The sequence below is a fragment of the Drosophila hydei genome, unplaced genomic scaffold (genome assembly GCF_003285905.1).
Source record: "Drosophila hydei strain 15085-1641.00,03,60 unplaced genomic scaffold, DhydRS2 tig00008120-arrow-arrow-pilon, whole genome shotgun sequence".
Classification (NCBI taxonomy): domain Eukaryota; kingdom Metazoa; phylum Arthropoda; class Insecta; order Diptera; family Drosophilidae; genus Drosophila; species Drosophila hydei.
In genome coordinates, this window is record NW_022045831.1 from 3,634 (window position 1) to 27,830 (window position 24,197).

General features: G+C 42.7%; 2 protein-coding genes across 6 annotated transcripts; one reads left to right on the forward strand and one right to left on the reverse strand.

The window, feature by feature from the left end:
- The first annotated feature begins 218 nt into the window (after positions 1–218).
- On the forward strand, positions 219–14,149 carry LOC115483351 (inositol 1,4,5-trisphosphate receptor). Of its 2 annotated transcripts, XM_030224915.1 has the most exons (21): positions 219–237; positions 2,873–3,171; positions 3,457–3,527; positions 3,589–3,704; positions 3,772–4,564; positions 4,623–5,836; positions 5,903–6,078; positions 6,136–6,291; positions 6,355–6,508; positions 6,567–6,711; positions 6,782–6,808; positions 6,880–7,532; positions 8,162–8,420; positions 8,481–8,704; positions 8,767–11,565; positions 11,634–11,826; positions 11,882–12,004; positions 12,188–12,360; positions 12,430–12,594; positions 12,650–13,078; positions 13,143–14,149. In XM_030224915.1, exons 2-21 carry the CDS (start codon positions 3,071–3,073, stop codon positions 13,707–13,709), a joined length of 8,538 nt encoding a protein of 2,845 aa, XP_030080775.1. In that variant the 5' UTR covers positions 219–237; positions 2,873–3,070; the 3' UTR covers positions 13,710–14,149. The 2 variants fall into 2 exon arrangements, with proteins under 2 accessions (XP_030080775.1, XP_030080776.1); XM_030224916.1 differs by lacking the exon at positions 6,782–6,808.
- A 3,223-nt stretch (positions 14,150–17,372) lies between these two features.
- Positions 17,373–24,133, reverse strand: LOC111603557. 4 transcript variants are annotated; one of them, XM_030224918.1, is made up of 13 exons: positions 23,978–24,133; positions 23,471–23,784; positions 23,191–23,398; positions 22,478–22,549; positions 21,310–21,631; positions 19,937–21,146; positions 19,285–19,644; positions 18,765–19,222; positions 18,598–18,696; positions 18,214–18,524; positions 17,872–18,154; positions 17,652–17,816; positions 17,373–17,585 (listed from the first exon to the last, which is right to left on the reverse strand). In XM_030224918.1, exons 2-13 carry the CDS (start codon positions 23,703–23,705, stop codon positions 17,391–17,393), a joined length of 3,918 nt encoding a protein of 1,305 aa, XP_030080778.1. In that variant the 5' UTR covers positions 23,706–23,784; positions 23,978–24,133; the 3' UTR covers positions 17,373–17,390. The 4 variants fall into 4 exon arrangements, with proteins under 4 accessions (XP_030080778.1, XP_023176962.1, XP_030080779.1 ...); XM_023321194.2 differs by having other exon boundaries at positions 17,373–17,597; positions 23,978–24,132; XM_030224919.1 differs by lacking the exon at positions 22,478–22,549 and having other exon boundaries at positions 17,373–17,597; positions 23,978–24,132.
- Positions 24,134–24,197: the final 64 nt, after the last annotated feature.

The window sequence follows — 24,197 nt, forward strand, 5'->3', positions numbered from 1 at the left end:
GTTCGGACGTGTTGCTGTTGCCCGTTGAAGCGTTGTTGCTGCCTCTCGTTGTCCGTCGCGCCGTGTAGCATCTGAGAAAGAAAATTTAAATATTCAGTCAAATCATAAATTATTTATTGATGCCAGTTATATATACGACATCAGCTATAAGTCAAACTGAAGAAAACAATACAAGTATCAACTGTGGCTGCTGTGTTTTGTTTACGTTCGTCACAAAAATAATTTGTGAAGATATTTGTAAGTGGCTTTTCCTCTAGCATGAAAATGTACACCTGGCAAAGCGAGCCCGAGCCAGAAAAGTGAGCTATGTGTCTGTGGTGGTGCGGTGGTGCGGTGGTGCGATGGCTCTGCCAGCATCAGTCAGCAACAAAAAATAGGCAAATAAGTGACCTGGCCGCTGCCTCACAGGCATGTGTATACATTCTTCCTGCTAGCCCACAAACACAGATACATAATACCTATATGTGTATGTATGTATGTGTAGGCAGTTAGTTGTATGTGTATGTATGTGTATACAACATAAACGTGGCTAACCAACTGCGTGGGAAATCGTTTGCTTATTGTGCTTTGATTGTTAATTAATTTGATGGAATTCTAAATAAATTTAAACTTAATTGTCTAACAGCTGCAGAGGGCAAATAAGCTAGGCACTCTCACATTAGTATGTACAATATATGATAACATATGATTTAATCGTGGGTGGGCGGTGGAGAAGGAATTATATGATGCGCCGCGGGTGTTCCAGCTGGGCCAGCTGTCACACTGACATGATTCAAATATCGCCTTTGCCGAACACAATTGCTTGCATGCTTCATGCCACACTTTCCTGTTGCCTAACAGGGGAACCTGCCACACACAGCAGCATCACAGCCAACTCTGTGGCCTCGCTTTCCATGTGTGTGTGCGTGTTTGACATGAAAACTTTTCAACAGTTCCGTAGCACTTGCTCCCCTGTCGGAAAACGCTGGCATTCCTTGGCACCCAGGGGCAACCTTACTGCCTGGCTGCCTGGCTGCATGGCTGCCAGCACAAAATGATGAATTTTGAATTAAATCTTTGAAGAGGCTGCAGCCAAAAAATAAACGTTTGCGTATGTGAGAAACCGGCCGGCTACAGATTTATGCTAATTGCCATACATAAATTCCCATCGGAATTGCTAAAGCCTAGAAGAATTTAGTCCTTAGGCCAGCTTTAACTGCCAATCATTGTGAATGACAAGCTAATAGATATTGTTGATTATGCGCAACTGATTCTAGCGAACTAATTATTATTCTTGTGTTGTAGCTTGTGGATAAGCATACCGACACCGACACACACACACACACGCACACACACACACTAAGCAACATACAACAGGGGAACACACACATGGCACACATCGAATATTCTAAGCATTACTCAAATTTATGGTCCGTGGCTATAATAGAAATCGCAGAATGCTGTTGACCGAACCTAAGCAAAACAAGCACTTGCCTAATAGTTAATAACTCAACAAATTGGAATCAGGAAATTTCATGTATTTTATTGATTATTTGTTGTGCATGCGGCCAGGCCAATGTTTATCTTTCGGTTGTATCTTGTAATTAGCGGAATACACTGAACTGTCGATAATAAATTTGTGTTAGCTAGCCCCCAAAATAGATTAGAGTACAGCCCAGTTCATGCGTTGCCAAATAAAATGTCTTTTAAGATTCCACCACATTTAACAGAGGACGAAAGTTGGTTTGTTTTTTTGAAGGAAATCAATGTGGCATGCTGCCCATTAAGTTTGTAAAAATATAAAAACTTTTACTGCAGTCTGTCTCTCTCTCCCTCTCTCTTTCTCCTAATGGAAACAGCATTTTTTATGATACTTTGTCCACCCTCTGCTTTCAGATCGTATCTGAGCCATTATCTATGAACAATGGAGACAAATCATAAAGAGCAAAAAATAAAAACAATAGTTACAATAAATGACAGCAAACATGAAATTGTCGACTCAAACATTTTCACAATAAAAAGCATTTCTATAGAGCAAGAGACAATATTACACATACGCCACGTGGCCAGAACATTGAATAACTAAGAGCGAGGCGATACTTAGTTTTTCATACAATATATTATGTATTTGAGCATTTACACTAATGAGTATTTAAAAAAATATTTACGAAACCATTCACAGTACACGACCACAGAAATATTAAGCATACGCAGCATAGTCCAAACTGCTGAAAAGCTGATTATAATTTGGATGTGTGAAAGATGTGAATGTTAAGTCAATTGGGCAAGAAAAAGCTGTTGAAAATACTATTGAGAAATTAAGAATACGAGAAGTTTCTTAGTTCCGAATGTTAAGTTAAGTAAGGCAGGAAAATATTGTTAAAAAATTAGATATATTAAGAATGGAATTATTAAATATATATTCAACTAATATTCTGATAAAAAACAAATGGATGATATAATTTAATAAAAAAAGATATGAATATAATTAATAAAGCATAAAAAATGATTAAACTTAATCATATTTAAGACTGAATTCAGAGTTTTGCCGACCTCAAGGGACAGCACAGTTTATCTATGTGTGTATGGGCCTTGTGAAGTGTTCCATGTGCGCCCATATTGGGGAAATGGACGAGTGGTTGGTTTGTTTATATATCTGTGAATAAATTATCTATTGACATGCCTCGAACGACATGCGGAACGCCCGAAAGTGGTTTAGTTTTCCGTGGTACGCTCTGTAGGTCAATGGCAGCAAAGCTGCTGATTGCGATAACTCGATAACTAATAACAGATGGATTGTGTAATGTAATTAGACCTAACTGCGCCCATGTGATTTCTTACAGCTATAATAGTGGCTAATGTACATATTATTTATTTTTCTATTTGTGCACAGGACACGCTGCTACAACAAGGACAGCGACAAATCTTTGCAATTAACTCGCATAACCGGCCATAGACAAAGCAAAGGCAACAAAAGCAAAGTCCCAGAGAGCGGGCGGACACAACCCAACGCCAATTCACACACACGCACACACATTCACTCGCCCACACGCAACACCAGCACACGCTGCTGCGGCCCACACCCAGCAACATGGGCGACAATATAATTGGCTCGGCGAGCTTCCTTCACTTGGGCGACATTGTTTCCCTCTATGCGGAGGGCAGCGTTTGCGGCTTCTTGAGCACACTCGGGTGAGTACCATTTGTCACATGCTTGTAGGATACTCACTGCACTCGCACTCACATTCAAACATAACTAACTGCACTCGCTCTTCAAAGGCATTTAAGATCTTTGAAGTGCCTAGTCAACTGTTGCATGACACTCAAGAGTTTTTCCCTTCTCTGACATGTCAATATGTCAATTAGTGCACGCTAATTGATATATGATGAATTATAAAATGATTAGAAACTTGTATTCAATTTGTGCATAAGTGCATAGAGACTTTTATGTTGCTAATTGACTTTGATGTGTTACAGTCTGGTGGACGATCGAACCGTTGTTTGCCCCGAGGCTGGAGATTTGAGTTGCCCGCCCAAAAAGTTTAGGGGTAAGCGCCAATGGCAAGTGACTTTTCGACAGACTCATTTTAATTACTGCTCGGCTTGCAGATTGCCTTATCAAAATATGTCCCATGAACCGTTACTCTGCACAGAAGCAGTTCTGGAAGGCAGCCAAGCAGTCGGCGAGTTCGAACACAGATCCCAATCTGCTGAAGCGTTTGCATGTAAGCATCATTGAGTTGTAGCTTAATCTCATACCCAGATCTGTAGCGTCTCTCTCTCGCATGTTAGCACGCCGCTGAAATCGAGAAGAAGCAGAATGAGACGGAGAACAAGAAACTGCTGGGGACCTTCATACAGTACGGCCGAGCTGTGGTGCAGCTGCTCCACTTGAAGTCGAACAAGTATCTGACCGTCAACAAGAGGTTGCCGTCGCTGCTGGAGAAAAATGCGATGCGTGTGTATCTGGATGCGAATGGCAATGAGGGCTCTTGGTTCTACATAAAGCCGTTCTACAAGCTGCGCTCTATTGGCGACTACGTTGTGGTGGGCGACAAGGTGATCCTCAGTCCGGTGAATGCCGATCAGCAGAACTTGCACGTGGCCGCTAACTACGAACTACCCGATAATCCCGGCTGCAAGGAGGTCAACGTACTCAACTCATCAACCTCGTGGAAAATCTCGCTGTTCATGGAGCACAAGGAGAACCAGGAACATATACTCAAGGGTGGCGACGTGGTGCGTCTCTTTCATGCCGAGCAGGAAAAGTTTCTAACCATGGACGAGTACAAAAAGCAATACCATGTCTTTCTCCGCACTACGGGACGCACCAGCGCCACTGCGGCGACCAGCAGCAAAGCGCTCTGGGAGATTGAGGTGGTGCAACACGACTCATGTCGTGGAGGTGCCGGAGATTGGAATTCCTTGTATCGCTTCAAGCATCTAGCCACGGGCCACTATCTGGCTGCCGAATCAGAGTCCGATGTAGTTGCTGGAGCCATCGCTGCAAATGCCCATGAGTCTTTGTTGGGCGACTGTAGCAAGGACTCGGGGCTAAACTCTACCATGAACTCCACTTTGAATGGCAAGTCGTAAAAGACTCGCATAAATATTTTGAACTGATCTCATTCCCTTTTCCACAGACAAACCGAAGGGCAAACTGTATCGCCTGGTCTCAGTGCCATATTCGGCTGATATTGCCTCCGTGTTCGTGCTGGACGCAACGACAATGGCTCGGCCGGACAGCTTGGTGCCGCAGTCCAGTTATGTGAGACTGCAGCATATATGCTCCAATACATGGGTGCATGCAACGTCGATACCTATCGATGCGGATGACGATAAGCCGGTCATGTCGAAGGTGTGCTGCTCGCCCATCAAGGAGGACAAGGAGGCTTTTGCGCTGATACCCGTGTCGCCGGTGGAGGTCCGTGATCTAGACTTTGCCAACGATGCGTGCAAGGTGCTGGCCATGGTGACCAGCAAGCTGGACAATGGCAGCATATCGATCAACGAGCGGCGAGCGCTGATCTCGCTGCTGCAAGACATTGTCTACTTCATAGCTGGCATGGAGAATGAGCAGAACAAGACCAAGGCCCTCGAGTTCACCATTAAGAATCCCATACGCGATCGACAGAAACTGCTGCGCGAGCAGTACATCCTAAAGCAGCTCTTCAAGATACTGCAAGGACCCTTCCAGGAGCACACGGCTGGCGATGGACCATTCCTGCGACTGGACGAGCTGAGCGATCCCAAGAATGCGCCCTACAAGAATATTTTCAGACTTTGCTATCGCATTTTGCGGCTCTCACAGCAGGACTATCGCAAAAATCAGGAGTACATTGCGAAGCACTTTGGTCTGATGCAGAAACAGATCGGCTACGATATCCTTGCTGAAGATACAATCACCGCGCTGCTGCACAACAACCGCAAGCTGCTGGAGAAACACATTACGGCTGCCGAGATCGAGACGTTTGTGGGTCTTGTGCGCAAAAATATGAACAATTGGGACTCGCGTTTCCTCGACTATCTGTCCGATCTGTGCGTCTCGAACCGCAAGGCCATTGCTGTCACCCAGGAGTTGATCTGCAAGAGCGTGCTTAGTGATAAGAATGTCGACATTCTGATTGACACACAGATCAAGGCGCTACGTGGCGGCGCTTCAGTGCGCTGCTACAAAGGCGCCTCCGAGGATGTTTGCCTGTCCACGCTCACTGAGGTCGCCGGCGATGACGAGGATCGCTCGGATGTGCAGTCTACCTCCACCTCGACCACATGGGATAGTGCGAGTCTCAACGATGAGGAGCTTGGGCTGCCAGGCGACAAGTACGAAATACATTTGCAATGGAAGGGCCAACCGGTGAGTGTCGAACGACCTACCTTCTGTCTGCCCTTATTTAAAGCAATTACTCTTCTGCGCTTTTAGTCATCACGCTCTATGGCCGATCTGGCCAACTGCGTGGCCGATGGCTGCGAACAGGAGACGGCTATATTGAACTACTATCGCCATCAGCTGAATCTGTTCTCGAACATGTGCCTGAATCGTCAGTATCTGGCTCTGAACAGACTCTCGCCCCAATTGGATATTGACCTGATACTAAAGTAGTTTCCTCTACTGAATGCACAAATTGCCTTGCTCAAGTGTTTCCTTTACTGCAGATGCATGTCCGATGAAACGATGCCCTACGAGCTGCGTGCATCCTTTTGCCGTTTGATGCTGCACTTGCATGTGGATCGCGACCCGCAGGAGCCAGTCACGCCTGTGAAATACGCTCGACTATGGAGTGAAATACCCTCCAAGATGTCTATTATGGAGTGAGTAACTCTCGTTATCAAGACTAGTACTTAGCAGCTAATGCTCATGCTCATCTTGCGTAGCTATGATGGCAAGAACCTCCAGCCGGACCAGAACAAACAGGCCTGTCGTGCCAAATTCAATACAACAATCGCCTTTGTGGAAAACTATTTGTGCAATGTGGCCACCAAGGTGTGGCTATTCACGGATCAGGAGCAGAACAAGCTGACCTTTGAGGTGTGTAGCTAAACTAATGAATAGTAACACGTATTTAATCCACTCACATCTCTTTCAGGTGGTTAAACTGGCCAGGGATTTGATATATTTTGGCTTCTATAGCTTCAGCGATCTGCTGCGCTTAACGAAGACGCTGCTCTCCATACTGGACTGCGTGTCCGAGACGACAACTGGAGGCTCCTATGTCAACACAGATATCGATTGTGAGTACCAAAAATGATACCCTTAAATTAAGTTAGTCGAGTAAGTTCTCTCTGATCTCTCCATGACAAGCTGTCGAAGAGGAGACGTCAAATGATGGTAAGCTTGGAAAGAAAGGCTGCTTAAATGACACAGTTGAACTAATCCCATAATTTACGTCTCTTTTACAGCTGAGGGTGGCGTGCTGCGCTCCATTGGGGACATGAGTACGGTGATGACTTCGCTGGCATTAGGTTCCGTTGGTCAAGCGATTGCGGCGCCATCTATAGCACTGCAGCAGCGCAAGTCTGTGTCGCAGCTGATGAAGGAATATCCGCTGGTCATGGACACCAAACTGAAGATCATTGAAATACTGCAGTTCATCTTGGACGTGCGCCTAGACTATAGGATCAGCTGCCTGCTCTCAATTTTCAAGCGTGAGTTCGACGAATCCGAAGTGGTTACCCAGCCTAATAGCACCACACCCGGTGCTAACGAGGAACAGAACGCGCAGACTACACCTGGCAGTGCGGGCACCACCGACGCGGAGCAAATAGCCGCAGCTGAGGCTGCCATGGCTGCAGCGGCAGCAGCTGCCTCTGCAGCTGCGGCACGGCAGAAGAATATTGATCTGGAATCAATTGGCATACAGGCGGAAGGCATCTTTGACTGCGAGCGCAGCGATGCAGCCAACTTGGATCTGGATGGACAAGGTGGACGCACCTTTCTACGCGTCCTGCTACACCTAATAATGCACGACTATGCACCACTTGTATCTGGAGCACTGCATCTGCTCTTCCGTCACTTTAGCCAGCGCCAGGAGGTGTTGCAAGCCTTCCGACAGGTAAGCTGCCGTTTCGTTTACTTATTCCCAAAAGTAGTCCTGCGTGACTCACTCTGAAGTAGTTATAGATGATATATTAAAGTTGTCTGCATGTGCCATCATATCATTAAGGCTTAACGTATTCGCAAAGAACTTAGAGGATATACAATGTGTATATAGTATATCAGTTTACTAGAGTAGTTAAGTAAAATTGGCCTGTAATCTTTGGATAGTTTTACACAGTTGTTTTAATATGTTTTATTGTATTATATATAATCTTATGTTTGCATCGGAGACTTGAATGGAATCGGTATACCGATATTGGTAATGCTTTGTGGTTGCTTTCTAATTTCTCAATTCTATTCTTCATCTCTCTTGGGTTTGCATGCAACGCTCTTGAATTCGAATTCGATGTCTCGATGTGTCGATGTCGACGTCGAGACTCGCGTTACTAATCTGTTTAACTGCATTTATCATATGTATGTGACAACTAACACTGATCACGCACTGCTAACATATACTAAACTAACACTAAAGTGGACGTATTCCGCATATCGTAATGAAAGATCTTTTGATTTTGTATGTATGAACACGTTTTGATGCCGCTGTAAGTTAGACTAATAGCTGATATTTGACTGTTTGCATTGTAGGTGCAACTGCTCGTCTCGGACAGTGATGTGGAGTCCTACAAGCAGATCAAATCTGACTTGGACATATTGCGCCAGAGTGTGGAGAAGTCCGAGCTGTGGGTGTACAAGGCCAAGGCAACCGATGAGCTGGGTGGTGCAGATGCTGCAGGCGGTGCGGATAATCTGGAATACGATGCCACACTCTCGCCAGAGCAACGCAGCGAATATCAAAAGGTCAAGGAGATACTCATTCGCATGAACAAGTTCTGCGTGACGGCTGGTGGGTAATCCTTCCCTTTGTTATCTTTAATACCACTCATGCTCGACTACTTCGATACAGGTCCCATTGTCAAGCCGCGCAAGCACGAGCAGCGCCTGCTTCGCAATGTCGGCGTGCACACTGTTGTCCTGGATTTGCTGCAGAACCCGTATGACGAGAAAGATGATGTGCTGATGAAGGAGCTCATGTGCCTTGCGCATGAATTCCTACAGAACTTTTGCCTGGGCAATCAACAGAATCAAGTTCTTCTGCACAATCATCTCGACTTGTTTCTCAATCCAGGCGTAATTATTCAATCAGATAGTCCGATAGTACCTTAAGTAAATCTCACCTTTTGTCCATGCAGATACTCGAAGCAAAAACTGTCTGTGCCATCTTCAAGGACAATTTGGCGCTATGCAACGAGGTGACCGATAAAGTGGTGCAACACTTTGTGCACTGCATCGAGATCCACGGCCGACATGTGGCATATTTGCAGTTCCTGCAGACAATCGTCAAAGCCGAAAACCAGTTCATACGCAAGTGCCAGGACATGGTAATGCAGGAGCTCATCAATGCCGGCGAAGACGTGCTGGTGTTCTACAACGATAAAAGCTCGTTCCACCACTTCGTGCAAATGATGCAGCAGCAGCAGCAGCAACGTCGTCAACAGCTTAGCGACGACAGTCCGCTGAAATATCATGTGGAACTGGTGAAGCTGCTCGCCTGCTGCACCATGGGCAAGAACGTCTATACGGAGATCAAGTGCAATAATCTGCTGTCGCTGGACGACATTGTGACCATCATATGCCACCCGTTGTGCATGCCCGAGGTAAAGGAAGCGTACGTGGACTTCCTCAATCATTGTTACATTGACACCGAGGTGGAAATGAAAGAGATTTACGCCTCTGGGCACATGTGGAGTCTGTTCGAAAAAAGTTTCCTGGTGGACCTCAATCAGTTGATATCGAACACCACAGCCACAGCTAACAAGACGCTATTGGCCTATGTGCTAAATGGCTTAACCAATTTGCTGAGCAGCTTCTTCTCCAGCCCCTTCTCGGACCAGAGCACCATAGTGCAATCGCGGCAGGTGATCTTTGTACAGCTGCTGCAGGCCACTTACCGGCTCACTCAGTGCAAGTGGCTATCCCTGGCGGATCGCTTCAACGTAGAAAACTGCATTCGCACCCTGACCGAATCGGCTAAAATGCGCAGCATTGTGCTGCCCTTGGAGCTGGAGCAGCAGGTGACCAATATGTCCAGCAAGACTGCGATGCTGACGCGACAAACGACCAAATGGCTGCTGGCCTCCAAGCAGCCCAAGTACGATACCCAACAGTCGAACCATCTGATGCGTTGGGATCGCTCCATCATTGAGGGACTGCAAGACATTGTCTCGCTGCTGGAGGATCAACTAAAGCCTGTCGTTGAGGCGGAGCTGTCATTACTTGTCGACATACTTTATCGCTCCGAGCTGCTCTTCCCAGCTGGCACCGAGGCGCGTAAGCGCTGCGAGAGCGGAGGCTTCATTCGCAAGCTAATCAAGCACACAGAGAAGTTGCTGGAGGAGAAGGAGGAACGCATGTGCGTCAAGGTGCTGCGCACTCTACGTGAAATGATGGCCATTGATGTCAACTATGGCGAAAAGGGAGATGCCTTGCGTCAGACGCTCTTGCTGCGCTACTTTCAGTGCAAAAGTGCGCCAAAGATTGAAGACGGACTCCCACAATTGCCAGCTGCCGTTGCAGCTGCTGCAGCTCTGGCCGCGGCGGCCTCCTCCGATCCCGCCAAGCAGTTGCATTTGGTTACACACGGCCCTGGCGCCAAGTATCTGGCGCGTGCGGACAAAACGCTGCACGAAATGCAGAATCATCTGGACCGCGAGGGCGCCTCCGACTTAGTAGTGGAGTTGGTCATTAAATCGGTCCATTCACCAAACATCTTTGTGGAGGCCGTGGAGCTAGGAATAGCACTGCTCGAGGGCGGCAATCCAATCATACAGAAAGGCATGTTCCAGAAGTTTCTCAGCGATGATCTAAATCAGGCGTTCTTCAAGGTCTTCTTTGAGAAGATGAAGGATGCACAGCAGGAAATTAAGTCGACGGTCTCCGTTAACACCACGGATATTGCGGCCAAAGCGCATGAGCACAAGCAGGATACCAATCTGGAGCTAGACAAAATCTCGCGCAAGCATGGCCTCAAGAGCAATGGGGTTGTCATCACGGATGAGCTCAAACGGGAGCTGCACAATGCGGGCTTGGCCACAGCGCGCGCCTATGGAAATGCACGGAACATACACTCCGGCGAGGAGAGCTCAGCGATCAGCGTGAATAGCCCGCTGGAGGACATACTGGCCGAGAAGCTGGAAAAGCATCGAGACAGCAAAGAGCAGCGTAACCAGCTCTCCAACAAGGTGCTCGTCATGCAGCCCATTCTACGCTTCCTGCAGTTGCTTTGTGAGAATCATAATCCTGATCTGCAGAATCTGCTGCGTAATCAGAATAACAAAACCAACAATAATCTCGTCTCGGAAACACTGATGTTCCTCGATTGCATCTGCGGTTCTACCACCGGCGGCCTGGGTCTACTCGGTCTCTACATCAACGAGCACAATGTGGCGTTGATTAATCAAACGCTGGAGACGCTCACCGAGTACTGCCAGGGTCCGTGCCACGAGAACCAGAATTGCATTGCCACGCACGAGTCGAACGGTTTGGATATTATAACCGCTTTGATATTGAATAACATAAATCCCCTGGGTGAAAATCGCATGGATCTGGTGCTGGAGCTGAAGAACAATGCTTCCAAACTGCTGCTGGCCATCATGGAGAGCCGCGGCGACAGCGAGAATGCAGAGCGCATACTTTACAACATGAATCCCAAGCAGCTGGTCGAGGTGGCCTGCAAGGCCTATCATCAGGAAGAACTCATCGACGAGCAGGACGATGCGGATGAGCCGAGCGCCGCAACAGATGACGATGATGCAACGGTCAGTCCCCGCGAGGTCGGACACAATATTTATATACTTTGCCATCAGCTAGCCCAGCACAACAAGGAGCTGGCGGCTTTACTCAAGGCCTCTGAAGATCCCCAGTCGGCCAGCTTCGACGCTAAAACAAGTCAAGCTCTCATGTACTACGCAACACATACGGCACAAATTGAGGTAAGGACCGAAATTTCTTATTTGTCTATTCTGTTAATAATATCTTACTCCATGCGTCTCACTCCCAGATTGTTCGCAACGATCGCACACTGGAGCAAATTGTATTTCCCATACCTGAAATTTGTGAATATTTGACAACAGACACGAAAATCAAAATACTTAACACGGCGGAACGTGATGATCAGGGCTCCAAAGTAGCAGATTTCTTTGACAAGGCCGAGGAGATGTTTAACGAAATGAAATGGCAAAAGAAGCTGCGAAGTAAGTCCTTCAATATGTGGAATGGCATTTTATCCAAGACTCACTTCTCTTACAGGTCAGCCGTTGCTCTTCTGGATTAGCAGTTACATGTCGCTATGGAGCAATATACTATTCAATTGCGTTGTGGTAATCAATATGATCGTGGCTTTCTTCTATCCCTTCGATAATACTGTACCAGGTATGAAATTTCGTAGCATAATGTAAAGAATATATATATATAGTCTACTTAGTGGGTTGGGGAGGTTTGTGTTCTTATACCTCTATTAGGTACATATCTATTATACTAGTTTACTTTTATAAAACTAGAATATAGTTGGAATTTATACGTTTTGTTAACACAGATTTTCTTTTCTATATTCAGAGCTCAGTTCGCATATTTCACTGCTATTCTGGGCCATTTTGATATTCTCATTGGTTATAGTCATTACGCTGCCTCGTGAGTCGGGCATACGGACATTCATTGGCTCCGTTATACTTCGATTTATATTTTTACTCGGACCAGAATCCACCCTCTGTTTGCTGGGCGTCGTTACGGTAAGTAGTTGTCCAGGTTGCTCAAGTATCCAGTTGCTCAATTCATATTTTGCAATCCTTTTCTCGCAGGTGACGCTTAAGAGCGTTCATATTGTGAGCATTATGGGCAACAAGGGCACATTAGAGAAGCACTTTCTGAAGATCATCACCGACTTTCAGCTGCTCTATCATTGCATTTATATAGCATTTTGCTTTTGTGGACTGATTTTCCATCCATTCTTCTACTCACTGCTGGTAAGTATATATAATAATGATGTGTTCCTCAATTTAATTCAGAGCCTTTTCATAGCTGTTTGACGTTGTCTATCGAGAGGAGACGCTGGTCAATGTGATTCGTTCAGTTACACGCAACGGCCGCTCCATTGTATTGACCGCCGTGCTGGCATTGATTTTGGTCTACCTATTCTCCATAATTGGCTACATGTTCTTCAAAGATGATTTTCTCGTTTCGGTGGACTTTGAAGAGCAGGATGCCTCGACTGTTAGTCCGTTAACGTTATCGGTGTCAGCGTCGCCCGATCAGTTCTGTGCCAGGCCAGACGAACACGGCGGCTGTGAAGACGGCTCAAGGCAGAACGGAGCTGCAACTATCGTTGGCAGCGGCGATGCCAAGGAACGCTCCTGTGACTCACTGGTCATGTGCATTGTAACGACCCTAAACCAAGGACTGCGAAATGGTGGCGGCATTGGCGATATTCTGAGGGCACCCTCGAGCAAGGTAATTTATTAACTCGCATTCTAAACTGAAACGAAAATACAATAATTATTCATTTGCCTTGCAGGAGGGTCTTTTTGTGGCACGCGTCATCTACGATCTGCTGTTCTTCTTTATTGTCATTATTATCGTGTTGAACTTGATTTTTGGTGTCATTATCGACACATTTGCCGATCTGAGATCGGAAAAGCAGCAAAAAGAGGCAATACTCAAGACGACCTGTTTCATTTGTTCGCTCAACCGCTCAGCTTTCGACAACAAGACGGTCAGCTTCGAGGAGCACATCAAAAGCGAGCACAATATGTGGCATTACTTGTACTTCATTGTGCTGGTCAAGGTCAAGGATCCCACAGAGTTCACGGGGCCTGAAAGTTATGTATACGCCATGGTGAAGGCTGGCATTTTGGAATGGTTCCCAAGGCTACGCGCCATGTCGCTGGCCGCAGTGGACGCCGATGGCGAACAGATCGAGCTGCGTAGCATGCAGGCACAGCTCCTGGAGACACAACTGCTAATCAAGAATCTGTCGACGCAACTACACGAGCTGAAAGATCACATGACGGAGCAGCGCAAGCAGAAGCAGCGCCTAGGACTGCTCAACACGACAGCCAATTGCCTATTGCCGTTTCAGTGAGGCACAGATTTGGAAAAATAATGAGTCAAGGCTATGCCGAAGGGCTAGTCAACTAAATCTATTGAGTTTTAGACATTCCCTTGTGTAGATCAAGCACTCTACATATGTTGTTAACGTAAAAGTATTGGAACAAATTCCACGGTAACTTGTTGAAATCTCAGTAGAATCAGCATCCTTGAACAGATTTACAATTTCGTTGGTTATCTAATTATATTTTGTACTCAAAAGGAGAACGTTTACTGCTCCTTCTACTCTTCTACTACTCTATTTTATCATACCGGATGTGATTAGTTAATTGAATTTAATATGCCTTAACATTGTATTAGATTCGATTTTTCTACAAAAGGTTTGCTCACTAAAGATGTTAAGACTCTCAACCATTTCCAAACAAATCCAACAAATATAAACTTTAAAAATAAGGACATTCATTATATATATATATATATATATATACATATAGTAAAGTCACTCAGAGAACTTAGGGCTGTTGAACTGTTGATTATTGGATTTCTTGATCCGCATTTTCACAAATTTAGACACGTTGTTTCCCCGTCTATATACATCTATCTATCTATCTATCTCTATATACAATTTTATACCTGCTAACATTTTCAATTAAAGTGTATCGCAAAGCGAATTGAAAAGATTACTTAACTGTTTTATGTTACTTATCAGTCAATTTTTACTTATATAGTGTAATATTCATATATTTTAATGAAATTTTTTCGTATCACATTTGCATTCAAAACTAACTAATTATTGTGATTATACTTTCCCTTGATTTAATCCTTTCGAATTGTTTACCTTGTACTCGCTACGAGTTTTGTTGGTTAATTTTTATTATAAGCTAACGTTAAATTATCCTTAGTGAATCTTTTCTATACTTAAGCTACTTTTAATGTATAAAGTAAATCAAAATAAAGTGAAGTAAAATTGAAAAAAAAAAACAACAAAATGTTATCCTTTTTTGTAGCAACGTTATTTCTACAGCTTTCCCTTTTTGACCAGGAAAGAAGTGACTAGATTCTTGCAGGTAAATTTAGAAGATGTCAAAATAGAAAGATACGATATACGAATAACTTCCAAGTATTTTTGCACAAATAAAAACCATCAATATTTATTTTTTATCCAACATTTTTATTACATAATTATTAAACTACGTTTCATTTTCATAAAATTGTTCAATGCGCTGTCGAGATTATCGTTTCATTTTCTTCATTTAATTTGTATGTTTTAAATTGTATAACTACATATTTATGTATGTCTGTATATTTGTATGCATGTACGCAAAGATCTCATTCGATTTACTCTAGCTTAAAATATAATAAGAGTTCGTTTGCCCATGAAGCGCTATTATGAGACTTGCTTTCATTAAAAAATGTATTTGTTTTGTTCATTTAATATATATGGATATAAATGGTTCCGATAAATTTACGCTGAAGCATGAGCAAACGAATAATTTTATCTTCTTTTCGTAGATATAGAAAATGTAAATAAGAAATGTATTTGCCAATCTTAAAATAGTATTGGAAGCTGCCGAACTTATGATTGAAATCAGAAAGCAGTGTAAGGTGTAGGTACTAAAAATTAATACTTTGAAGTTAACATAACTAAATAGAAAAGGAGAAATATTGGTAAATACTTGGAGGGCACATGTACTATACGTTGGGGGAAGGATTGGTATTACAGGTAATACAACTGACTTGGAAAGCGGCAGATACTTCTTTCTTTTATTGTTAACAATTATGATTTGTAGTCTCTTACTATATATTTATATATATATATATATATATGTGAAAAATTTTTAAATTATAATTTACTGCCTTTATTTAATGCTGTTATTGTACGTTAATTTGTTAATTATTGTTACTATCATTTATAATTCGTATTAGTGTTTGGAAGAGGAAAAGAAGAAATAGTAGTAGTTGTAAAAACATAGTTGCATATGCATACAGGTTTAAGTTTAGTAATAGTTGTATGTATATTAATTTATATAAATTAGTTGTCATACCATATTTAATATTAATTAACAATATTTGTTCAACTTTTGTTTAGTACAATTCGTGGCATTTATAATATTTTTGATTGCTAAAATTAAATTTCTGTATTTGTTAGGTACAAAGAAAATCTCATGGCCATTGCACAGTGTGCCAAAAATGTTTTCCATCGTTTAAAATACTATATCTTTGAATACGCACTTGTTTAAAACAGTTATCGATCGTCCACAAAATTTGTTTTTTTAATTGAATTACGTTTCGCTATAAAACTTCTAAATTATGGTATTATGTTGAGTTATTTACGGTTTTTTGTATAATTATTTTTAGTGCTGTTAATTTACTCAAGAGTAGGTAGGCATAAGAATTGCATGAACATGATTTTGGTATCCTTTGATGTGTGATTGATTCTTTGATCATTTGATTGATTGCAATTTTGGAATGGACATTCAATCGTACAAGGCATAAATTGAACACTTTAGTTTCTTAAGAACGATTCGCATTTGTTTACACAGTTTATTATTATCAACCTGAATCTGTTACTCTAACTATTTTTCAATGATATTTGTTTGTTTCTTTGACTGCTCACATATCTTCTATATAATCCAGTTTGTCTTCGCAAATGATTACCTGATTGCTAAAAAAAACACCTACCTACCCTACTAGAAGTTGATTAACATTAAATACTTCAACTGCCTTCGATAAGGCCTGTATGTAAATGTATATATTGCTTAATATTGTATGGTCGGTCGAGCATTGTTTTACAAAAATCTATCTTTGAAACCATCAACTTATTTCGTTTAAAATTTGGAATTCTTTTCAAGTGTAGCAAACAAGGTAAACTGATGCAAACGAGTGAAGAAGTTGAATAAAATATTCAAGCGTTCTACAAAAATTACAATTATTAGTAGTAATCATGAAAAGCCGATGGAATTTACTAATGGACCACAGTGTGTTGTTAGTTGAACTGTGAATATTCGAATGAAAGTATAAACTAGAATTGGTGTAAAATCATCATCGAAGCCATACGTATTGAAGCGTTCGCTATTTAGTATTCTTAATTAGTGGCATAAAAAAGTTTGAGTTAAATTGCTGCATAAAAGTTGCTGGCGACTAGATTTAAGTTGCTTTGTGTATTTGCAATGTATATATATATATATATATATATATATATATATATATATATATATATATATATATATATATATATATATAAGGATGTATATATGTATAAGTTTATATGCTAACAACTCATTTATGTGTGTATATCATATAATATAGATATATAGTATGTATATGGATAGATTTGTTCATATTACATTTTAACTATCATAAATGCTTTAGCTGAACCGAGCCTCAGCAATCCGACATTCTTCCTGCATTTCATAGCCTTTTTAATGAATCAAATTTAATTAAATAAAGCTACAATTCGCGAAATGTCACTTGCTATGCGTGTCATATACAAATGCCTAACTGGATAATGCAAATAATTTGAATGTTCCTCATTTTTTGTAAGAACTGCAGCTGCATCCAAACATAATCGTATTTGAATTTCTAATATATAGGGATATATATATTATATATTATATATATATCTATATATAAATATATATTTAAATATATATATATATATATATATATATATATATATATATATATATATTGTGCCCAAATTAACATGAACCTGTTAGACTGTAGTGCCATATGCATTATTAAACACAGCTCGCGAGCTATCTGTGTCCAGTGATATATCCTCGGGACTGGCTAAATCGACGCGCACGTTGGAATTGGTGCGTCTACGCGCCGTCTGCGCGGCACCCCAATTGCTAAGGGTCCAATGAAAGCCAGATGCGTTAGGTGTAGGCGCGGCATCAACTTTGACCTGTGTGCAAACCTGTGCGGCATATGGATGAGACTCGGAAACAAAGTTTTTAATAAACCAACGTACCTCACGATTTCCACAAGGCAAAGTCTCAGTGCCGTTGCCCAATGCAGAACCAGACACGGAACCGGAGCCAGATTCGCGCGTGCTGCCAATGCTACTGCTGCTGGCAAGCGAATCATTGCTAGACTCTAGGACGGCTCCATGATAGCGCGCTACCGAATGTACAGCCTGTCAAAAGAGGTTAAATTACTAAACGAACTTATATACAATTAGAACCACATACCATTGCATCGCCGCTCTGGCAGTCTTCAATAGATTTCAGTATTTCCCAGACGAGCTCGGAGTCCAACGGTATGGGTTGCTCTGTATCGCGATTATAAATGGCTATGGCAATGTGTACGGGATGAGGCACTGGCAGCGGTATCAACAATTTCTCCGTCACGCTTCGCTCCCCGCTTTTCTGTTTCCATGGACGCCAAGGCCTTTGGGCATCTGGCGTTGCTTTCGGCACGTGCTGAGCGCGATGCGCGCGTACTCGTGGCGTCGTTAGACCCACGGACATGTCGCTATAACATTTAAACAAACCCGTTAATACATTAGGTCTCCTTGACGGAAAAACACTTACCGCTTCTCGGGCTTGCGGAAAGTCAACGTGATGCGTGAACGTGGATTAAATGCGGTCACTTCGAGGAATGGTAAATGCACCTGGACATTGCCGCGAGGCGCATACACATTGCCTAATAAATCTAGCCCTTTGGAACCGATCACATCGTTGGCATTCTTTACCATCTCCGTATAGCGCATTAAGTCAAGCGAGGCATGTGGTTCTAATTTAAAATGCGTATCGTTTTCAGTCAATGGCGTTAGAAAATCTAAACTAAATATTTCCGTATATATGAGACCCGCGAGACCCGGCCAATCGTTAACCGAGAGACCCTGTAAAGCAAGCACACAGAAATTATATTATACTTATTAAAAAATAATCAATGTTTTCTTGTACACTACATACCTTGTTATCCCAAAATTCTTCTTCGCTAATCGATAGCCTGCCAACCACATGAGACGGATAGTATTTTTCGAGTAAATGGGCGGCCAGTTGTATAACGATCTTTAAATACAGTCAATGTACATCAATTATAGTAGCACATAGTGCACAGCGAAGTAATTTTACAGTACCTTCAATTCTTTGGTGTTCAGCTTAATCCGCGACTTAACCTGGGTGGTTAGACTGGTTTGCAGCTCCCTGCGGCGTTTCTCCAGTTTTTCATGCAACGAGCTCATCAAGTCTTGTGCTTCGCGATCAAGCGCTAAATATGGACCCGTTTTTGACAATTGAGCGGAAAAGGGACCAAAACAGGCTTCGACAAATTGCAGAAAATCCTGCTGTGGCTGCAATACCACACGTTCGGTAGCATGCTGATATGCCTGCAGCTCGTCCAGCTCCATTTTAGCCTCCAATGCTGCCAACGCCTGTTCTGGTCTTATGATAAAGTAATAGTCCAAGGCCAAGCCGGGTCCTGCAATTCGCTTTACAGCAATGCTATCCGAAGCGGGCACCCTTCCGCATTTCTTAATGAACAAATGAAACGTCACGGAATCCCAGAGCAGACGCAGCGTATAACGCACAACACCAACTGAAAGGTTAATTAGTCAGCAATCCACTTCTAAAAACTACATAGGGGTTTTATATATTTACCTATTAGAACAAGACCTGCCGCTAGTGGGCAGAGCAACGTAGCCACCAAAATCGCCACTAGCGGCTGCAGCAGGCCCTGAATGAGAAAGTTCCATAAGAGTACCTCCAATAGAATACAGTAACGATTCCTAGTGTTGTCCGGTGCATCAAGGTCATAAACTAATATCATATAAATGTGCAACAACACAACAAACACTGGAATCCACAGAGGTGCACTTAATGCCAACCCAATGCTGAGCAAACAGGTCGCTAGGCAAATTAGCGGGAATGCGAACAAAATTACAACGGTGCCCAGAAATCCTTTCACAAAGTAATTCCAAGTGCGGTTCAAATTGCGTGTCAAGCCCTTGCCAATAAAACCTGGAAAAATTTGGTAAATACATTGCATGAGTTTAGCTTATAAATAAAATAAATTTACATTAACCCCTCAAAAGAAAATTAATAGCTAATAAAAACGGAATGGCGTACACCTAAGACGTCAGATCTTTTAATAATCAATTATTCTCTTGAAGAGTCTAAAAGCTCTAAACTCTGATACATTTTTTTGTATATTTACAGAGTAATATTATACTTTAAGTAGCATAAATATTAAAGGTGGGAACTAACAAAAGCTTATATATCAGGCAAATATATACATATATATATATATTACCTGTGTCAGGTTCCGTTTCGAAGTGAGTGCGTGATTTTGATATGTGCCGCCAGAGTTCGATTAGCCGCGAAGCCAAAGTCTGTGTAATACTAGTTTTGCGCGGAAATAGGGTACCATTGATTTGAGACAGTTCCAGGTCGGGCATGAAGGGTTTAATACAGAAGAGTGCGCGCAATCCAAGCGGACTACACCAGGGCACAAGAATACCGAGCAGAAACATCATGTTCCAAGTCCAGCACCAGGTGCGTTGCAACAGATTCAACAAACGCCAAAAGGGCCAACGCGAGCTGGTGGTGCGTATCATTTCCTTCTCAACCAGAAATACCGGTTGGCTAGGATCTGAACGTGGCGTGACTATCGATGTAGCCTGCTGACTGATGACTGTGGGAATCACATCAGATTGCCCCTGAAAGTTGCGTCTGATGATCCACGCTTGTGGCGACCAGATACGACACGCCCATTGGAAACTACGTGTGGGCGTCTTAGCATTCTTCAGCTCTTTTAACAGCACTGGCTCACGCTCCTTCATGAACGCTAGATCGCGTGACAGAAAGTAGGCAGTCTGATGCAGATTGTGCTGACTACACATCTTCAATGCTTCCTCGTGTGCTGACCAGGCGCACTTGTACAGCTTGTGCTGCTCTGCGTGCCGCAGCTTGGAGCGCAGCCAAGGCGCCACGCGCGACAGTACAGAGTGGTCGTTGGACAAGCACTTTTGATGGTCTTCGCGAGTTCGCTTGATATCCTGCTGCACCTTGTCAACGGCCTTGTACATAATAACCACCGACTGGGCCTGGTCCACCAGCAGCTGCGGCACGCCGTTACCCAATTCAGACAGCTTGGCATTGGACATGATGGAGCTATACACACGCTGCAAATACTCCTTCATGACAGCGTCGTTAACCTCCTCCTCGATTTCCTTGTCGTTCAGTTTCTTAGCACGTAGCTCGGCAATCAGCCGTTCACGGAAATGCAAAAACCAGCCCCGTGTCTCGCGCTCCAGTATGCCCACAAGAATGGGAAGTGCTTTACGCATTATGTCCTTGCAAAACAGGCGCAGATCGATCTCCTGCCCTTTGGGTGTGAGAAACAGGTATGGCACCGGTTGAGTCACCTCGCAGCTGTTGAAATCAAACTTTTCCATGGTTGCCCGACGTAGCATTTTGCGCACATAGGAGCAGAGGCCATCTAGACAGTCTTCAAACTCCGGCTGCAAAGGTAAAACAATGAATGAAATACGATCCAGCTTGAGTCTTTAAGTAAATTCAGAGAATACTCATTAAATTGGATTATTGAGAGATTAAATCATAAGTACGATTGGGAAGTATTTAATTACTTCTAGTAATATACTTTGTTTCTGGCAATTGACTTACCCGACACACCAGCTCAGCTATGAGAAAGCGACAACGCTCCTCCTTTATCTTGTAGTCCAGATTGTGAGCCAACAAAGCGGGCACACCGATAAACATATCCACCAGCCTGATGAGTGCGTCCAGCAGAGCATGCATTGCATGCACCACAGAAAAAAAGTGGGAGAAGATGCGAGCACGAGCTGTGACGACCACAAAGCGCGCTGCCAACGCCAAATCGCTCAAAAACGAATCATGGGCTCGAAGGGTGCCCTTTTGCAACAGCTGCGAAAGACGCCACTTGTGCACCTGGCCAGTAAAATGCAAGCTGGGAACGTCGAATTCACTGTGAATGGAAATTCATGTGTTACAGACAGTTGATAAGATTCGCGAGAGCAACAGATACAACACATATGGACACAACACATATATTGATACGAGACACAACTTAATGACAAATTAAAAGCATGCTTAAGCGTGGGCCAGATTTTTAATTTTGTTTGATCGAATTCATGTGACTATGAACAAATTAAATAAATTAGTTACAGACACTTAAAATGAGTTTGTGAGCGAGTGAAATGATGTGTGGAACATTTTGTGTGTATTTCCTATTTAAATAACTAATACGAAACAACATGGAATTAATCCCATTAATATTACGGTACATAATAATACATTTGAAAAATTTTAAAAATATATATATATCAAAAGTAATATTTAAAATTCTATTGCAAAATTAAATAATATATTTTATCTGTCCACATTATTAAACTTAAGAAACCTTACATTAATAAACATAGAGTAGTAGACAACAGTCTATACTTTCCAAAGTAGATGCAACTTAATTTATAGAAACTGCCAAATGGTTTATATTCTATATGCTATTTGTCTTAAGATTTGTTTGCGAATTTTCGATTCGTTTTAAAGGCATGCATAAATTTGGCGCAGCGTTATTTATGAATGGATACTTATAAACAGAGAAAACAAAGTACCACGCATAATTTATGTATGTTGCGGTTAGAAAAATATAACTTTATATGCTTTATATGTATATGTTTACAATTGGTATAAAATATGATACACTGACTAAACAATTTGATATGCAATATGGCAAACACGCAAAACATTTATTTCGGTTTTAATTTTTGTTTATTTTTTTGCTTTTTTAGTTCGTTGCTTATTATTTATTTACCCATTTTTACGTATTGTTTCCAATTGTTCCAAAGTTAATTTCTTCGGCTTTCCATATTTATCCTTTTGCAAGCTTTACAGGAATATTTCACATACAAACATTTTGTTTACGTTAATTGTAACTGATTTCAGTTACTTACAGACACATATTTGCGCATTTTGACGTAATGTTAATGCTAACGTTGTTTCAAAGGTTAACGTGTTAAGTGATGCATGCAAAAAACGTCAAACAAAACTGAACCAAAAATAAAACAATTTGCTCTTTCGCCCCAAGGATTTTTTAACATGCTTCTGATTTGATTGTGGCTTTTGCTTCTCTTGTTTTAACAGCTGCGTGTGCGTGCGCAAGGTGACAAATGATTTGCAAGTTGTTGGCTAAGCGTTTGCATTGAATAACTCCGCACAGCGTTGGAACGGTGCTGCCAAGGCAGATTAAAGTTACCTACATACATATCTACAATGTACATATGTAAAAGCACCGACCGTGCAGCGTTAGTTTATTTGAATGATATCGATTTAGGACTTGATCATGGTTTATCTTCATTGAATGACACGCGCCGACAGCTACGCTCGAGCGCTTTATCGGAAAAACCTCACATTTTCTGCTTGGCTGCAGCATCATCATTATCATTAACTTCCTTGCCAGACAGCAGGCAGCAGCTCTTGATTTTTTTTGTGCTTTGTGCGCATGCATCCATGCGACCCCAAACTCACCCAGTTTCGCGCAAACTTTTCAATTGTGCATTTGTGAGGCGACGCGGCTCGCCGCTACCATCGGAGGCAACAGCATCCAATTCATCAAAGGGCGGCGCTATAAATAGGTCACTCTGATTAATGGGACGCTTTCTGCGACCACTGACACTGTTTGTCGCATTACTGGCCGTTACATTAAGAGTGCTGGTCGCTAATGGTTGGGGCAGAACTGTAAGGAAATAAAATCAAATAAAAACTCAGTCACACTTGTTTCCAATCACACATTTGGCACAGCGCTTACCAATGGGGAAACTCTTCCAGTGATATAAAAACTGCTCGGCCACGCATTTAATTTGCTCAACCAGCTGCTCCACTTCGGGTGGTGCGCCCACCAAATTGATGTTGAACTCAACGGGCTCACGCTCCGGCGCGGCCAGCGTTTGGGGGCGCAGCAATTGATGGTTGCCCGACGCGCTGCCGCTTGCAACTGTCGACAACGACGTCGGCTGAGGCAGCGGCTGCGGCTGCAATGACATGATGCTGATAAGTTGCTCCCCCCCAGTAGCCGTTTATTCCATCATTGCAAGCAGTCTGTTTCAATATTCAAATCAAAAGCTGAAAATATTTATGGAATCTGTTAATCCATACGCAAAACACAGAAATGCCAATTGAAATCGTTGAAATGCGCGCCATATTAATATTAATGATCCAATTGAAAATTCTCACATACATACCCGCACACAGATGACTTGTATGATCGTGTGTGTGTGCATGAGTCTGTGTGCGTGCGTGTGTATAGATCACTCACAACAATTTAAGAAATTCCAGCAAGTCGACGGACACAATGTAAACAATTAACTGAAGCAAGTGAGCACAGAATTTGTTAGCGTGGGCGAGTTAAGGAACTACATATGTTTACACCTTTATCACTAACTAACACTGTCAAAAAACACAGGTGAATGCGAGCAGCCTTTCAAAGCCCAAACGCGCAGCTCGCAAAGTCACTTTAACTCAATTTCGCGCTTCGT